This window comes from Cylas formicarius, unplaced genomic scaffold, assembly GCF_029955315.1.
Source record: "Cylas formicarius isolate icCylForm1 unplaced genomic scaffold, icCylForm1.1 PGA_scaffold_7__23_contigs__length_41026272, whole genome shotgun sequence".
Classification (NCBI taxonomy): domain Eukaryota; kingdom Metazoa; phylum Arthropoda; class Insecta; order Coleoptera; family Brentidae; genus Cylas; species Cylas formicarius.
This window is the reverse complement of record NW_026844352.1, coordinates 37,461,784-37,478,491: the sequence shown is the minus strand read 5'-3', so window position 1 is coordinate 37,478,491 and position 16,708 is coordinate 37,461,784. Positions and strand designations below refer to the sequence as shown.

Here is a 16,708-nt window from a genome sequence, read left to right as displayed (position 1 = left end):
GGGCTTTCAGTTTTCAGCGGAGTTTCAGTACGTGTCTGAAACTTGTCGGAGGGTGGTCGTTTAGAGGCGTTGCTAGAAAACACGCTCGTCATAGCGAGAAGCTACAGTGCCACGATGGGTACAGGTATGCTTAAGAATTTGATTTTCCTTCTGCGAGGAAATGGTCTTTTTGGTATCATAGAATATTGCTCTCTTAAAATTTGTTTTGTTGTTGCTGCAATCTTTACAAACTGCCCCTTTCAAATTATACGTTAAAATTAAGGAATTACTTAATTTGGTCGTGAACATAGGAAATATTAAAAAATAACAATAATGGACGTTAAACAATTGTAATAAAGTAGAAATTAGAGAATCGATAATAGTTTCTATATTATCGAATAATAAAATAAATAACTTCAAAAAAATCTTTAGCGGAAATTTGAAAATGCAATTTTTGTTAAGGTAAACTATTTCATTGGCTACTAGCTTTGTTTTTAATACAATACTATTAATTTTTAATAGAATTTGATAACAAAAACATAACAGCCCTTATAAAGTACCCGCATTGAAATAGCTACTGTTTGTGTTATAGTTGTCGATTAGAATAGTTATTATTTATTTATATTATTTCACGGTTTTTATTGGTTCTGAACATTGACGTTTAATTTTTCGAAAAATGTATTTAAACAAAAAGTTTATTAGTTTAACTTTTGGTCGTTTAGGTTGAGAAGAATTTCTCCATGTTATGGTAAAAAATAAATTTAGACCTTTTGCTCGTATGTTTTAAAACTATTTCAAGATTCCCTCTTGAAATGGGGTTACTTATTGGAATCATTGGTAGGGGACTTTTGAATTTTGGATAGTTTTAATAACCGAACTCGAAAAAAAGTTCTCATTTTTCGAAAAATTCATCTATTACCTGTTAACCAATACTTTCAATTAATTTAAATTAAATAATTAATATTAACTAAAATTGCTTTTTTAAAATTATTGTTGATGTTAATTAAAAGTCGGTAATTTAAATTAATTGAAAGTTTTTCTTAGCAGGTAAGATATTAATTTTCCGAAAAAATTAAACTTCGAGTACGCTTATTCAAAGTTTACAGAATTGAAAAGTCTCTATCGATTCGAACAATTTACGCCATCATAAACGAATTTAAGAGCGGTCTCATTCTCATATTCCTTCTGAATATCTCGCGAAATTTAAATTAAATCTTAATTAAACGCTACTCGTACATTAAATTTAATACACGGAGGGAGAACCGGATATTGTAAATAAAATGTGTGGTTTATGGGGGGTTGAGAAGACTTCGATACGGTACTCGCACACTTGTACACTGGTTATAGCGCAAATTCTTGTGGCTGTAATTCAGTAATAATAGCGTGCCATCCGTTGTCATCATGTTCATCATGTTCCCTACCATCCACACAATTCCATTCCTGCAGTATTTCAATTCAATATTGCAGTTTTGTGGTCTGAAGTGAAAGTCCTTTTTTCTCCATCCATACCTAGCGTACATATTTTTTGTTTCTTACTTTTTGATTTTGAAGTGAGAAGCAATCAATGCGTGTGGGTGGTTTCTTTCCTTTTACTTTCGAACACAGTGCAAACGCTTGAGGTGAAAACTGAACTATAAACCTGTCAAATTGTTGTCATTTATCCACACGTTGCGTCAGGCGAGACTGTCGGATGTGTAAAAATGACTCGCGCAAATGATTGTGCGTTTGTGATTCTTTTCTTCTCAACCCCATAAATTATTCCTTGGAAGAATTGAATTTTCTTAAGGAAAGAACAACAGTTGTTATAATAATATATACCGGTAAGGGTAATGAGAAGCAGATACTTATAGAAATGCGAAAAAAAAATGCTGTTTGCTCTATCTCTACAGGGAAAGTAGTGGGGGGGCTCTCAAACATTTTTTAAAATAATTTTCCATTTCTCCAAAAAGGCTTAACGCATTTAATTTTCTGAGAAACGAATAAATGCTACGATATTATTTTTTTACGTTATTATACAGTAAGGGCCCAACAACCCAGTGAAAACTGCATCTCGATATCTTTATCTTAACCTAAAATATGATTAAAAGAATTTAACGCATTTAATGTGCCAAATATTGTTTAAATTATTACATTAAAATCAAAACGAATAGTTCGTTTTTATCTTTTACTTTTATTAAAATACCTTTGGCTCGCATGTTACGCAGTAGCTGACATTATTATGTTTTGACATTCTTGCCCGTTATCAATTAATTTATTATTATCACTATTTTTTTCACTAACAATTAGGTTTAGTCAACTAACTGAGCATTAATTACATTCCTATAAAGTAGAGAATTTTTCAAAAACAAGAACGAGATAAGGAAATAGAGAATTTTGTGTGAAACACACTACAAGTTTCGAATCTCAAAAGCGCCTGTCATTTTTTTTAATTGGCAATTTGATCGGTTTATTGTCGCTCTTCATTGAGCTATTTCGCTTTAGAGGGACTGTTACTTATGCTCAAATATCGACGCCCCAATTCGTTATCTTTTAAGCTTTAATATTCTAAACCCCATTAAATTTTTCAGCGAATGATGGGAGTTTTCGCTAAACTCATTTAGAGCCATCGTTATAGCTTCGGGCTTAAAGTTAAAGCCGTTAAAGGATGGCGATATCGGCCTTTGTCATCTATCGACTCTTCGTTTGTTATCACAAACCTCGCTAGAGTTCAAATTATTAAATGCAATTGATAGGTTTTGCCAGAGTCAAAGTTTTTTTATACTTTTTCATTATCATAAATAACACAATTATCAGATTATTAAAAAAATACGACATATAGGCGCATAGGCGCATATATAGGCGCACCAACCAAAAAAAAAATAATTTCTGTTTTTTCCTCTTTTGAAATGGGGGTAATCCGGGCCGGTAATCGAATAATTAGTGCCCATTCGAGTGTTGTTTGCGTAACCTTTGATGGAAAACGCGCCACCGTTTTTTAGTCCACTGAAAATCCCCCATTTCCGCAATGTTCGATGTTTTATTTTCGACGGTCGGTTTTTGCAGCTTTGATCGAATTACACGAACCATGTCACGCCGATGCGGGAAGTGTGTGGGTCCAAATATCAGAATTAAATAACGAGGTATTATATCCGGTGTCGAAAAAATGTTTTTCCACCTGCCCGTTGTAAAATAAAAATAAAATTTGTAAAATTGACTACAATTCGACCCGTTATACGTGGGCAAAAATACACAGGAGTAAAATTGGTTGCATAATCCTTCCCACATTCTGTTCATTGAAATTAGGGTCGTTTCCTAATGCCATTTAACAAATTCATTTACGAAAAATGAATAGTTATTAATAACTAACATTTGCCCTAATTTCATTTTTTTCCAAAATTATTAAAAAGTGTGTGGAACACATGCGGAATGTGTTTTTACCGCACTTATTAAGTACAGTTTGACGTAAATGACGCTGAACTGCCACTCGCTGAACCCCATTGCGTAGGTTAGATCGTCAAACACCAATAAAACAGATATTCTGATTAAAATTTAATATTTAGACAATATAATACTCATACTACACGTTCACCTGAACTAATCATAAAGGATTTAAGCAGTTAGAAGTCAAATGAATAGAAACTATTATTGGGTAACTCGTTGCTATAAAAATCAGGAATTTTCTCAGAAAGTGTACAGCTTGATCCAAACTGTACGTTGTTTTATTCAAGCGTCGAGAGTCACCTTTTTCTTCTATACAGATCCCGTTCTACGCCAAGGTTTGGCGACGATGCTTCTTTCGGTGGTGATGTTCGCGGCTGTTGGGTATGGAATCGGACTGCGATGCGATATGATCCCCGAAGGGGTAACATCTCCTAGGTGCAGCGAATATCCAGGCAGATACAGGATAGATATTTCAGGAAATCCTGATTCATACATCCCAGGGGAACAGTATACCGGTGAGTCAAGCTAGAGTTATTACATTGAAACGAAACAATGAAGCAAAAACTTTGGGTACTCGTCTTCATACATTCTCGTTGTTTCGGCAAATTTCTCGTCCTGAGGAACAACCAAATCAAGAAATATTATTAACCTTTTTGTTCGTACATAACGGCAATAAAAGTGAACGTTCATTATATAGCAACACAGCATTGATTTCTATAAATATTCTTTTCTCTCTCTGGGACCTGAGATACAAACAAACAAAACAAAAATTAATAACTGAAATGGAGATTTTAATCAGAATCAAAATGTATTTAACGCAATTGCTTTCTCGGCTGTTGTGCGTTTGTCATCCGTTTTTTAGTTTTTTGTGTTTGTTCAACGCGTGCCCAAATTTTTATAAAATAAATAAGTCACTTTGGTTTTTTTTAACCGAGACAAAAATCTGGCTTCATCCGGACTTTTCAATTCCCGCTGAATTGTTTGCGAATGATGGTCATTGTGGCCGTTGGCTGGCCAAGTTAAACAAGTGTTTAAAGTTTCTCGTTGTTTATGACTCTATAGGTTACAAACGCGGAATGTCAAATACGCGTGAAGTTTTAATTAGACCGAACAATTAGTTTCCGGGCATATTATTAAAACCACCTGCACATTCGCTTCGACGTCATACGTTGAGGTTTGGATTCCGTTAGAACTTTCCCGTACACAGGCATTTACTATCGAGAATTTTGCCGCGAGCGTCAGTTTCGGTAATTGCTTTCGCTAGTAACAATGGAGGATTTTTTTATTTATTTGGTATACAGAGACGATTTTACGACCAATTTTATGTTTTCTACACCAATGAGTTGCGGAAAAATGTTAATTAATATCTTTCTTCTTCATCTTATATCTTCCTTTTTGACTTGTTCGAGATATTTTCAATCTCTTCCTTCTGTCGATTTCTCTTTTTGAAACGAAAACAACAAAACAAATGGCCTTTTAAAAAGCGTATTTTCGGTATTCTTAATTAACTTGGATTTACTTGTTTAGCCAGTGTAATCTTTGTAGTACTTGTAATATTTGTAGTACTTTCATTTAGTAGTAGAATGTTGAGGACCGGTTTTCTGTAAATGTTTGTTTAGAAATTGAAATTGAGAGCTTTTTGTTATGTATATATTCTGTATATTTTTGCCAACAATTGCTATTTTAATCTGATATAACTTCTTCTCGTCGTAGACATTTTTGTATATCAGTTATGAGCGATTAAGTTCAGATAAACCTTTATTTTGCAACTTTCGTGCATTAAAATTGCGATAGCTCTTAATCGTATTAATAGTTATTGACAAATGTTAATCGAGAGTGTCTATTTTCTTGACAAAACAAAACAAACCTACTGTTGGTGTTATACACCCTGTACAGTTGAAGTTTGTCCTTGGGTCCTTGCCCGTTAGGGTACTGCATTTGGACCTTCTGGTCTGGTTTGAATGTGATGCCTCCCTCTCCCCCTAGACTAGATCTGTACTCTAGAGGGAACGCAGAACTAGAGTTTTAATCGCCTGCTCTGTAGTGGATATCCCAATTACAAAATAGTCGTAATTGTACCGGGTACTTTTGGGGCCAGGAGTGCACAGAATAGGCCTACTATGAACGATTGGAAGGAATGCGAAAACTTTAACTTCAAATGCGGCATCCTCCTCTGACTAGGCGCTTTGTTTTGCAAAGCATGCCCTAATAAATTGAGATTTGTTTGTATGAATATTTCAAGCTATACAGTCAACTTTATGGAGTTTACAATATGGACTGAACTGATTCTCCGGCGTACAGGTAGTTTATAAAGTCTTCCAAGCATAAATAACTCGCGTCAACTCGATCAAAGCAACATGAAGACAATACTCCGCGTCTTCCCATTAACCTCGAGCAATAAATAGCCGGCAACTGAGGTGTACCGATCATCGTTAATCAAGAACGTTTAGATTTTGTCGGAATTCAGCTGGGTAATGTGTCGCGGCATTTACATTCAAACGAAACCCGAGATAATGGAGTAAACTCATTCCGAACGGCTCGTTTCCAAAGGTCCGCGGGTTCGTTTCAAATATTCAGCGATTCGATTGAACTGCAACGTACCGGAATACACAAAGGCGCGTTTCTCCATTCCGGCAATTTAGAACTGCGTTTAGTTGTCCTGTCGCGATTGTGGTTGTCACAGTTGCGCAATTGCAAACAAGTCCCCGACAATGTCGTTTGCAATATTAATACCGAAGCTCCAAGAATTTATAAGCGATATTGCGTATCAATAGGGTACGCGTTGCAGAATTAATTATTTCGTCAAAGCGACGGGGATTACCTTTGAGCCATGTCTTGAAGCAGGTGTAGCGTGCGATTGTGTAGCATGCGATTGAGTAACGTTCACTAATAAATATTGGTGTTATCGAAACGTGTAAAAAAGTCACCGATAACATTTTTCCTATCATCGGGGTTCAGTCCGAAGTATGCTTGTGTGAGATGCATGAAGCTCTGATACTGTTTCTCCTGCAGTCGTCACCAAGTCCTAACTTTTTAACACGCTTGCTCAGGCCATAGTATCGGGTTTTGAGATTCCTGATATATATTATTGCGTCATAATACATCAACATTTGGAACTATTTCTAAATCTCTTGCCTCCGGATTGGGCCCTTCATGATGAAGAGATGAAGTCAAAGAGAGCAGAAACGTCTTGATCGAGACTTTCTGTTTTACTCTTGTTCTTTCTTGAAAGTCTGCTGGAATTTTTTATTTGGAGTCTGTATTTGCTTCGTTTAAATTCACGCTATGGATAGCCTCTGCTTCTATAATTAAAATTTTTAGTGGTCATGTAGTACAAAAAGCCAAAGCCACAAACAAAACAGAGACCCAGCCTAGACGCAACCACTCATGTCAGACGGTATGCGGTTTTTAATACTGCCGTTCGACGTTCCTGTAATTCAGAAATATTTTCAAAATTTTCCCGTTGCTACACACGGCCCTATAGCGTTCACTTACTTTTGGTGCAACGAAGTATTTCCATTTGGTACTGAGATATGTATGGTCTCGAGTTGGAAATTAAACTACCCGCGTTGACAAATATCGAGACTTTCGCCGATAGACAAAGCCGTGACGTTTGAACGTTGTGCTTGAAAAGGAACTAAGAGGAAAAAGGCAATAATTAAACCGCGAACTTGGTAAAATTGGGGCGGTCCCGTATTTTCTTGCCAAGAAATCTTTCGCAATTACAGCTTTCACGATCCAGTCTTTATTGGCCTTCGTTCCGTATTTGGCGCTTAGCTTCTCCGTTTGTCAAATTACATTACGTCTAATGCAGACCTAAAATAAAACACAAAGTGCAGTTTAGTTATTGGACCTAAACGTTTGTGTTTAAAAAAAATGGAAATTAAAGAAATTGCATTGAGAATGATAATAATTTTTTATGAAATGTCTTCGATTTGGGCAGTGTCACTTTTGTTGACCATTGTCAAGAAAATTGTATATGTATTACCAATACTTAATATAAATAACGTATAGTAGAATGTCTTCGTTTATAAAAAAAGTTTTACATATTTCTGCCGTCTGTTCGATGAACACAATTTGAAATAAATTTTACGGGAAAACGTTATTTAAAGACCGAAATTTCAGACCATAAAACAAAGAAGCATGAATATGCAATTCCAAACATCGAATATTCATGTTCCGTACCCTATCGAAGTCATAATCATAAATAGAAGTCAAATTAAACCAATCCTTGTGGGATTTTGCATGGAGTCATTGTCTTCCAACTGATTCTAGAATGCCCTATATACATAAATCTTTTCTTATCAAGACTTTAAGCCATGGAAACGTCGTTACCGACGACTTTTCTACCTCTGCCAGCCTTTTTTGTCGCAAAAGAATAAGTAATTTCGTCGGCGGGATAAATATTCAATTAAGTTTACAGATGAGCTTCAACAAAAGCCATTTTTAATTGGGGCAGTTTCGCATTTAATGGCACTTTTTAATTTTAATTAAAACCCGAGTTTATATCGAAAATTCCCTCTTAATTGAAGCGCCGAAATAAGTCCGTGTTGTATTTGTTTTGATAGCACAGTTAGAGTCGAATTAGGCCTGGACCGACAACATTCGCAGCGGCTGCAGATGCAAATTTCGGCAATCAGTTAAAAAGACTCACTTCGGGAGTGGACGAGTTTGAGAAATTTTTTATATAGAAAATTTTTAATTATTAACTCTTTTAATTGTATTTGTGTTCAAATAGGTAAATTTATTATTGTTAAATGCTGACGACACAATCCCTACAACACATTGTAGAACCTTAACCGCCTTAGGTCAGATATCCAAGAGCAATGGAGTAAGGCCAATAGTAAAGGTTAATAACTTACTCTCAGCAAAACCAAAAACTTTGATCATTTCAGCAGACAACCATTTTGTCAACTTAAAACTACCGGGCTCCTTGGTGTAACAATCGATGGTATGTCTCTGTTGGCCTAATATCTGTTTATTGTTTAGAAGGCTTAAATCGCTCGTCAGCTTTCATCTATTGAACATGTGTTTGGCAGCCTTTGGCCTTTTTCAAGATAGCTCGGACATCTTCTCTTCTAATGCTTCTCTTTCTTTTGTGATATTTTTTTCTTATCATATCACATCATATCAAAAAGAGTTGTTTACTTGCGAACTAAAAACTTTTCGTAACTGATGCCAAAAATCATTTGTCTCCGTTCTCTAAAAATAAATAGCTAACGAGAGAATAATGAATTCTAAAAATTTAGTGGCATTCCTTCGAGGAAATTTACTAGATAATCCTTGCCGAATGCGTATACCCAGCTTAGGATTTGGTAAACTACGTGCGCGATATGCTTCAAAGGGGTTATTTCCCATTGCACATGTATAAACTGTAATAATAAGGTTCTATAGGATTCACTCACTAGATATAATGCGTTCCGTGGTTATGGCATCAATCCCGATAGCTTTGTTTAACTTATGTGTGATACTGGGCTGCTTGTGTTAAGATAAAACGAGTTGATAAAATTATTTCCTTTCTTTTTATACTAAAATTTAAAAAAATCGAATGGGTATTGTGTATCTCTGCTTTCAATTGTTCCGTAGTACACACACAGGGTGCTCAGTGCGTTAAGGACTCGATAGGATCTTCAAATCCGATATAATATTTAATATATATTAGAAATTTCAAATTTCATGAAAATTGAAATCTTAGTACAGTGTAGTCCAAAACTTTGTTTGCAATTGTTTTTAAGATCAAATTCCTTAATACTCACCTAGAAACGATCAAAAAAAATACAGGGAGTACCATATAAAAAAAAACGATTTTTCGGTTGAGAACCTCTGCGTAAAAAATGTTTCATGTTACAGCGATTTTTTTAAAAGCATTTTTTCGAGAGAGGCCTTTTTTTTAGCAAAAACAAAACCTCAGCGAGGTTTGTTCTGACACAACCTGTATTCTGATGCAAGAATTGAAAAAAAATCATTTCTGACTGAGGGAAATTAGCGAAATTTAGATACCAAAAAAAGGTGTGCGATAAAAGGCAAGCGGAAAAACGAGTATGGATAAAATACCGCCATATAAATATCGTAAAAACAATGGGCAGGTCGGGAAGGTTTGTTCGGGCCTGCGACGAACGCTTGGTGACCCGAATTTTATTTGGACAGCCGTATGATAAATTGGGCAACACATTATGACCGTATAAAGTAAATAGTGCTCGTATTTCCCCGGAAATATATAAGGAAATATTGGGAGCGTTTATGGGGTAATACGTCTTTTCGGGATCGACATAGAGGAAAAAAGAAAAAACGGGATAGCATTTCTTATGATGGACTTTATTACATTTTTTGATCAGGAATGTATCGATTTTCGGGTTAATTTCGGAAATGAACTCGATTAAAACTACACATTTATCGGTTTTGCGAAGATTTTTGACTAAAAAATTTGAATAAATTTGAATAAGAAACTATACAACTCGGTGTCACAAAAGATATCATCCATATTTCGATATGCCTTTATCAAAAATTAGTCAACTGTTTCTAACTTATATTGTGAGATACCTCATAGCTGTCTACTGTTTACCATTTTCTATAATGATTTGAAAGAGGGGATTAACTATCTCTCGCTCTTGCTCTAGCTCGAGCTCTATCGCTAGCTCTAGCTCTATATATCTATATCTATATCTATATCTGCATCTACATCCATATATATATATATATATATATATATATATATATATATATATATATATATATATATATATATATATATATATATATATATATATATATATATATATATATATATATATATATATATATATATATATATATATAGGGTTTTTTACTTAAAACTCCGCACGCCAATAAGTCCAAAAGGAAAAGAAATATTTAATTTATGTAAAAAGTAGTCAAAGTGTGGGGTCAAGTAGACATTTCCTAAAGTTTAAAAAATTCGACGCCTGCAAAGAGCTGGGCGTCACGACGCGTCGATAAATTATTCGATTGCAGAAACTCTGGAAATACGCGCATACAAAAGTACATATTATTTAAAAACTTTTTTGTTATTAACTCAAACTTATTTACTTTACCCGTTTCTAAGTTATACCGATTTAAAGTACCATTTCTTGATTAATAAAAAATGTGATTAACGCTTATTTTTACAAGTATGCCATGAATGTTAGTTACTATGGCAACCATTGTTATCGCAGTTGTTTTAAGTGTAATTACAAACAATAGATTTCAACTATTTTAGTATGATTTTATTTATTATTTTTTATCGATTTAGTTCTGATAACATGATAAATAAATGAAAAAACAGTAAAATACCTACAAGTTAATAACCAAAATTATTATTGCAATTAACTACATAATAAGACATTTCAAAAATTTTGTTCAAAATTATGTCCATCTGCTCGAACACAACTATCAAAAACTTTTAACAGATGAGCTTGGGTCACTTGTAGGAGAGTCCTTCTTGTGATAGCGGCACACGCTGCACTAATTTTGTTAATGAGATCAGCCATATCTTCGATAGGTTCTTCATAGATAACGTTTTTTAGGTAGCCCCAAAGAAAATAATCTGGTGGTGTAATGTCCGGGTGAAAAGAGTTTCTATGTAGAATTCTCCACGAAGAACTTATGGTAACAACGGTATTTTCTTTTATCTCTGATAGGGATATCTTGGGGTTATTATCAACCTGCTGAATTACAGCAGCAGTATTTTCATCATTTGTAGCCGTCCTGTTCCTATCTCTTTTAGGTTTTATGAAGCTGCCATATTCTCTTAAGTTTTTACATAAACTTGAAAAGGTTTTTGCATCGGGGACTCTTCTATGCGGATAACGCCGTGCGTAAACTCTTTTTGCTTCTCTACAATTGCATCTGCATTCTCCAACAACCAGTAACATGTCTACTTTTTCCTCATTGCTAAATTGCACCATTTTCACATAATAATTCTTAGTTTTTTTTAAACCGAACAAATTTGGATATTTCTTGTGACAAAATGTGACAATTTTTTGATACAGCAATAACAACTTACGTTTGTAATTGCACTTAAAACAACTGCGATAATAATGGTTGCCATAGTAACTAACATTCATAGCATACTTGTAAAAATAAGCGTTAATCACATTTTTTATTAATCAAGAAGTGTTTACTTTAAATCGGTATAACTTAGAAACGGGTAAAGTAAATAAGTTTGAGTAAATAACAAAAAAGTTTTTAAATAATATGTACTTTTGTATGCGCGTATTTTCAGAGTCTCTGCAATCGAATAATTTTTCGACGCGTCGCGACGCGCAGCTCTTTGCAGGCGTCGAATTTTTTAAACTTTAGGAAATTTCTACTTGACCCCACACTTTGACTACTTTTTACATAAATTAAATATTTCTTTTCGTTTTGGAGTTATTGGCGTGCGGAGTTTTAAGTGAAAAACCCTGTATATATATATATATATATATATATATATATATATATATATATATATATATATATATATATATATATATATATATATATATATATATATATATATATATATATATATATAATTTAAATAAATTTTCCACCAAGTTTTTCAATCGAATTTCTGTGCCCGCGATTCCTTCCCACTTTTTCGATTCTAGATTTCATTGAAGTATCTTCTTGGTAAGGTATTTCTTATACAAAGGTGTTTGTCCATATCATATTCTTTTTATTATCTCGTTGGTCGCTCTTTCGATTTTAGACTTGCCTGCCCCACAACTCCAGTAATCCATTTCAGTGGCTCTTATTTTTCTTTCGATTGCTCCTTTAATTTATGATAGGGATGATACTTTTTACTAAGGTGTTTAATACTCTTCGCTTATTTAATTTGCTGATAGTTTTATCTCAGATTATACAATTTATAGCAGTTATGGATCTTCTTCCATTCTTTTATTGCTCTACGCAGAGTTCCGTTGTTGGTAATCCTCATTTCTAAATATGAGTATTTTTCACATCCTTGATACGTTGTCCGTCATTGAGAATTAGATCCTTTTGCATACCTCCAATACCCATGAATTCTATTTTTCGCATATTAACTTCTAGACGCCATTTGTATTCCTCTATACTTAATATTATCACTTGGTCTTCGGAAAAGCACAGTTTGGTGATAAACAGCACCCCTGTGTTAATCCCTTATTGACAAGAAATCGTTCTGAAATTTTGCCTTCTATTTTTACTCTTGATGTAGTGTTGTCGTATAGCTTTTTTACGGCTTTTATCAGCTTAACACTAACGTTTGTTTTTTGTTATTTATTATTTAAGATACGCAGAAGAGGTCGGAAGTGGATCTCTCCGCTCTAAAGTCAGCTTGTTCTAGCTCTTCTATATCCTTATCTTCCTGCCCTATATTTTCTTTCAATAGTTTTCAATATATTCTACTTAAGGAACTTGTCACTAATGCGTTTAAACCTTTCTGGAATAAGTTTCTGATACAGTTTCGTTGTACCGCTTTTGATTAATTCTGCAGGAATATTTTTGAATATGTTCATTATCTCGTTAGCTTTTAATCTAATTCGGAACGCTAGACTTCGTTCTTCTATTTTGAACTTCCCTACTGCGAACTACGAGATTGGTCCTATAATATATTTTCTCTTTTCCTGTCTGAGTGATTTTAGGACTTTCCAACTTTCCATGCTTTTTTGTCCTCCAAGACAAGTATTGACTTTGTTACATCTTTTCCCCAGGACTGATTTTTCTTTTAACTCTTGTCTGGGCTTCTTTGTAAGTTGCTTGATATCGAAGACTAAAGGCTGGTTTGTTGAATTTTGACTTGAAATTGTTTGGCAGCTTCAAGAAAAGTTAAATAGAATTCTGAAAAGACATACACCAAAATTTAACATGTCTAAATGGTATCTCTTAAGCTTTAGTAGGAATATGAAAATTTTGATGTATAAAATGGAACATTCCGTTTTATTACGCCAGATCTTGGAGCAATTATAGTTTAAAGCACTTGCACATTGCATAAAGAAAAATGTATCCACAACATACTGGGCGAGAGACCGGGCCGCGAGGGGCTGGAGAGTTGCTCCGGGAATGAGGCAGGCGAGGCTTATGATGTATGGGCCCGCCCTTCCTCGGACCAGGGAGCTGCTTAGACTGACCAGAAGGGAGTGTAGAGCACTAACAGGGGCCTACACAGGACATTGCAGGCTTAGGAGGCATCTCTGCTTGCTAGGCATTGGAGACGACCCGGAGTGTAGGTGGTGTATGGAAGGGGAGGAGACCCCGTATCATCTGCTCACCGAATGCCCTGCCTTGACGTGGGCAAGATTGGGAGTCTTCGGAACGGCCCTGATCGATCCGGACTCAGTGCACGGTATTGGGCTAAAGGAGTTGCTGACCTTCTACAGGAGGGGCGCGGCATTCTGGACGCCCTCTAGTGCGGCCTGGGGGCACAACGGGCCCATCTGGTGGCCTAAGTGCTTGGACGCCCGCGAGGGCGCCCCCCTTTAATACCAATACCAATACCAATACCGTGTCTAGATCTATCTGCGAAAAATTTTACAAGACGCACTGTAATTAATCCTTTACGAGGCTTAACTTAACCTTGGTTAGTTTGTATCTTTTATGTATCTGCGTGTGTTTTATTAAGTGGTGTGCTGAGGAATCTGACTCTAAAGATTTTATTGTAGTTGTGGATTTACGATCCAAATAATTAAATAAATAAACGGCAGTTGTGTTTATTTTGAAATACGATTTGGGCTTCTCCTTATTAAGGGTACAATACGACGGTAAATCCACCAGAAATAATACTAGGTTTAAAAAAAAATCCAACTTATGTTTTTATTATTTTTGTTATTCTTTATTCGTTTGTTTAGGGTCAGAACCCAATATTATTCTGTGATGTTACCATTCAGCCAATAAAATGATTTTGATTTTTGGGATTAATTATGGTAGTTATTTCGAGCGAATATTTGCAATCCAAAATCGTCATGTAGACGCTACAACGAATATAATTTAGGACTGTCCGTTCTGTTTTCAGGACAATTGTCGATAAGTGACAGTATCATAACAAATTACTGTTTTGCGAACGCTTTCCTCTTCGGCAACCGACAACTAGTTTATTTCCGTTCGGAACGGGCGGAAATTGAAAGGAAACGCGGGAAAGCACCCGTGGAAGTTAAATGCCCGAGAATATAGAGGCTGTGAAATTCCTCCCTTATCTGTCCGAAATCCTAAAACCAAATTGCCCGGAAAAGATTTTTTTCGCAAGGAAGGAGGTTGTATTGTGAGAGGCAGGGGGGGTTGCCGATCCGTTCATAAACTAAGGGATCCGCAAAGAGCTCCCTAAAATATTTTGTTTTTTTTTTTGTAGCTTGGCTTTATAGCTTTTTCGGTTGGAAAAAAGACTCCTCCTAACGAACGAACTATAGCATTGATAAATCGAATATAATTTTATAAAAGATCTCTTTTGTTTAGGGATTTTTATTTATATTTTGTATTATATAAATTCAGTGAGACTTTCTACGAGTTTTGATATTTTGGTTAGTTTCAAACGCTTGAGAAACGTTTGAATGGTTTTAGTTAATATACCTTTTGTATTATGCACTTGTTTTATATTTATTATTTTTGTTATTAATTTACCGTTTTGATAGATTTCGTTAGTATATTTGTTGTTTAATCCAGTAATCTTGTTATTTATTATTTCTTTTCTTTGAAGTTAGAATCTGTTCCACATCTTTACTTACAAAATTATCAAGTCAGCGAGCTTTTGTTCACCTTTTTATCTTGTGTTCCTGCAAAGGATGGTTTTCTTTAGTTTAGTGCTTTCTTATCACTTTTTTTCTTTGTTATTTCTTTTGCTTTCTTTTAATAAGAATGGTTTAACTATCCACATTTTTTATTTAATTTTAGTTTCAACGACCTAGCAAACTATTCCTGGATTATTTCTAATTACCATCTATTTTTGATGTACCGTATTTTATTTTGTATTGGTATCTCGCGTATTTTAATTATTGTTTCATTAAACTTGTATTTCTTTAGTCTTCCGGCACCAACATATTATGGCATTCGCAATATTTATCTTCGAGAAATCTATTTGAGTGACACCAGATTGTAAAGGAATTAGCCTACAGTTTTATTAATAGAATTCCATTTGAAGCAATTTTGTTTCGAAACAATACGGCATGTTGTTGCATGCGTTATTTTCCCGCATCTTATCACATTTTACGTCTAAAAGACTAATAATGTCGAAGGCTTAGTTAGGGAAAAACGCTGCCTATATTTTAAAACTCCAAGCAGCCGGCTGGATGGATGCATTAGCAAAGCTCCGTGACGTTATTTTTGTTTTGGTTTTATTTCTCAGAGGGCCGTTTAGTAATTCGCTTAAATGGGGGTGGGGAAACTCGGGTCTGGAAGAGGAGAGAAAACTGTTGTGGATAATACAATCGACGCGCTTCAAATATGGCAGCTTTTTAGTGCTGATGCGAACCCGACGGGGCAGCTAAGCGGGAACGAAAGCAAAGAGATTTGTTGTGGCACTGTTCAAAATTGTCTCAAAAAGATTAAGCAAGATAACTTTAAACGCTTGGAACATGTCAAATGTAAAATGTACATTGCCGCGTATTTTGTCGTACACCTAGCTCCGTATATTTTTATACAGAAAATAATCGCAAATGGCAAATATATTGAAAACAATTGAATGTTTTGGTTGGTTTAACCCTTATAGGGAATTACGAAATTTGTGGTTTATACACATTTGTTGTTATACACTATTACACTACCATTACGTATTACACTACTATGGACCACTATACTATTGAACCACATTTATATTTGTTAATTTGCGCAGTTTATTAGATAATTATAATTTAAAGATGAAAACTTGAAAAAAAAATATTCTTGTGTCTATGAAATTTAGGCACACCAGAGAAATGGTATTTGTGGGATGAGGAGGCAAGTACAAGTTCGATAGAAAATAGGATAATAACATAATCTTATTTAAAGAGTAATTTGTTTTTTTTATTGCTACTCTATAGTTGTAATTCAAAAAGTTACATATGGAACGTCCGGTCCGTGTAATTTAAAAATGGCATACAGAGAAACTTCCATTCTTAGTGAAACACTTAAAAAGATGTCCCTGTACTCTGCCATTCCGCTCTGGTAGTTTTTTGAGTTTTGGTTAGTTGGTTAGTCGCTAATGACACGAAATACTTCTAAAAAGAACGAGGCTTCAGACCGGAAAGGATGGCATACTGTTTAACAAGAAAGGAAAACAATGGTAAACAAGCTATGAGTAGACAACCTCTGGTAGATATTTATCACCCCTATAATTTTCAAACACTTTTGGTCGCTATCAGTTGGT

The 16,708-nt window shown here is 34.8% G+C and overlaps 1 protein-coding gene across 1 annotated transcript in view; it reads left to right on the top strand.

Annotated features, from left to right (window-relative positions):
* The window catches only part of LOC132704716 (spondin-1), a 29,395-nt gene continuing 12,687 nt past the window's right edge, over nt 1–16,708 (top strand). Inside the window, 2 exon segments of the mRNA XM_060674902.1 lie at nt 1–124; nt 3,717–3,914. Coding sequence (XP_060530885.1) covers nt 115–124; nt 3,717–3,914 — 208 coding nt within the window. The 5' untranslated portion in view covers nt 1–114.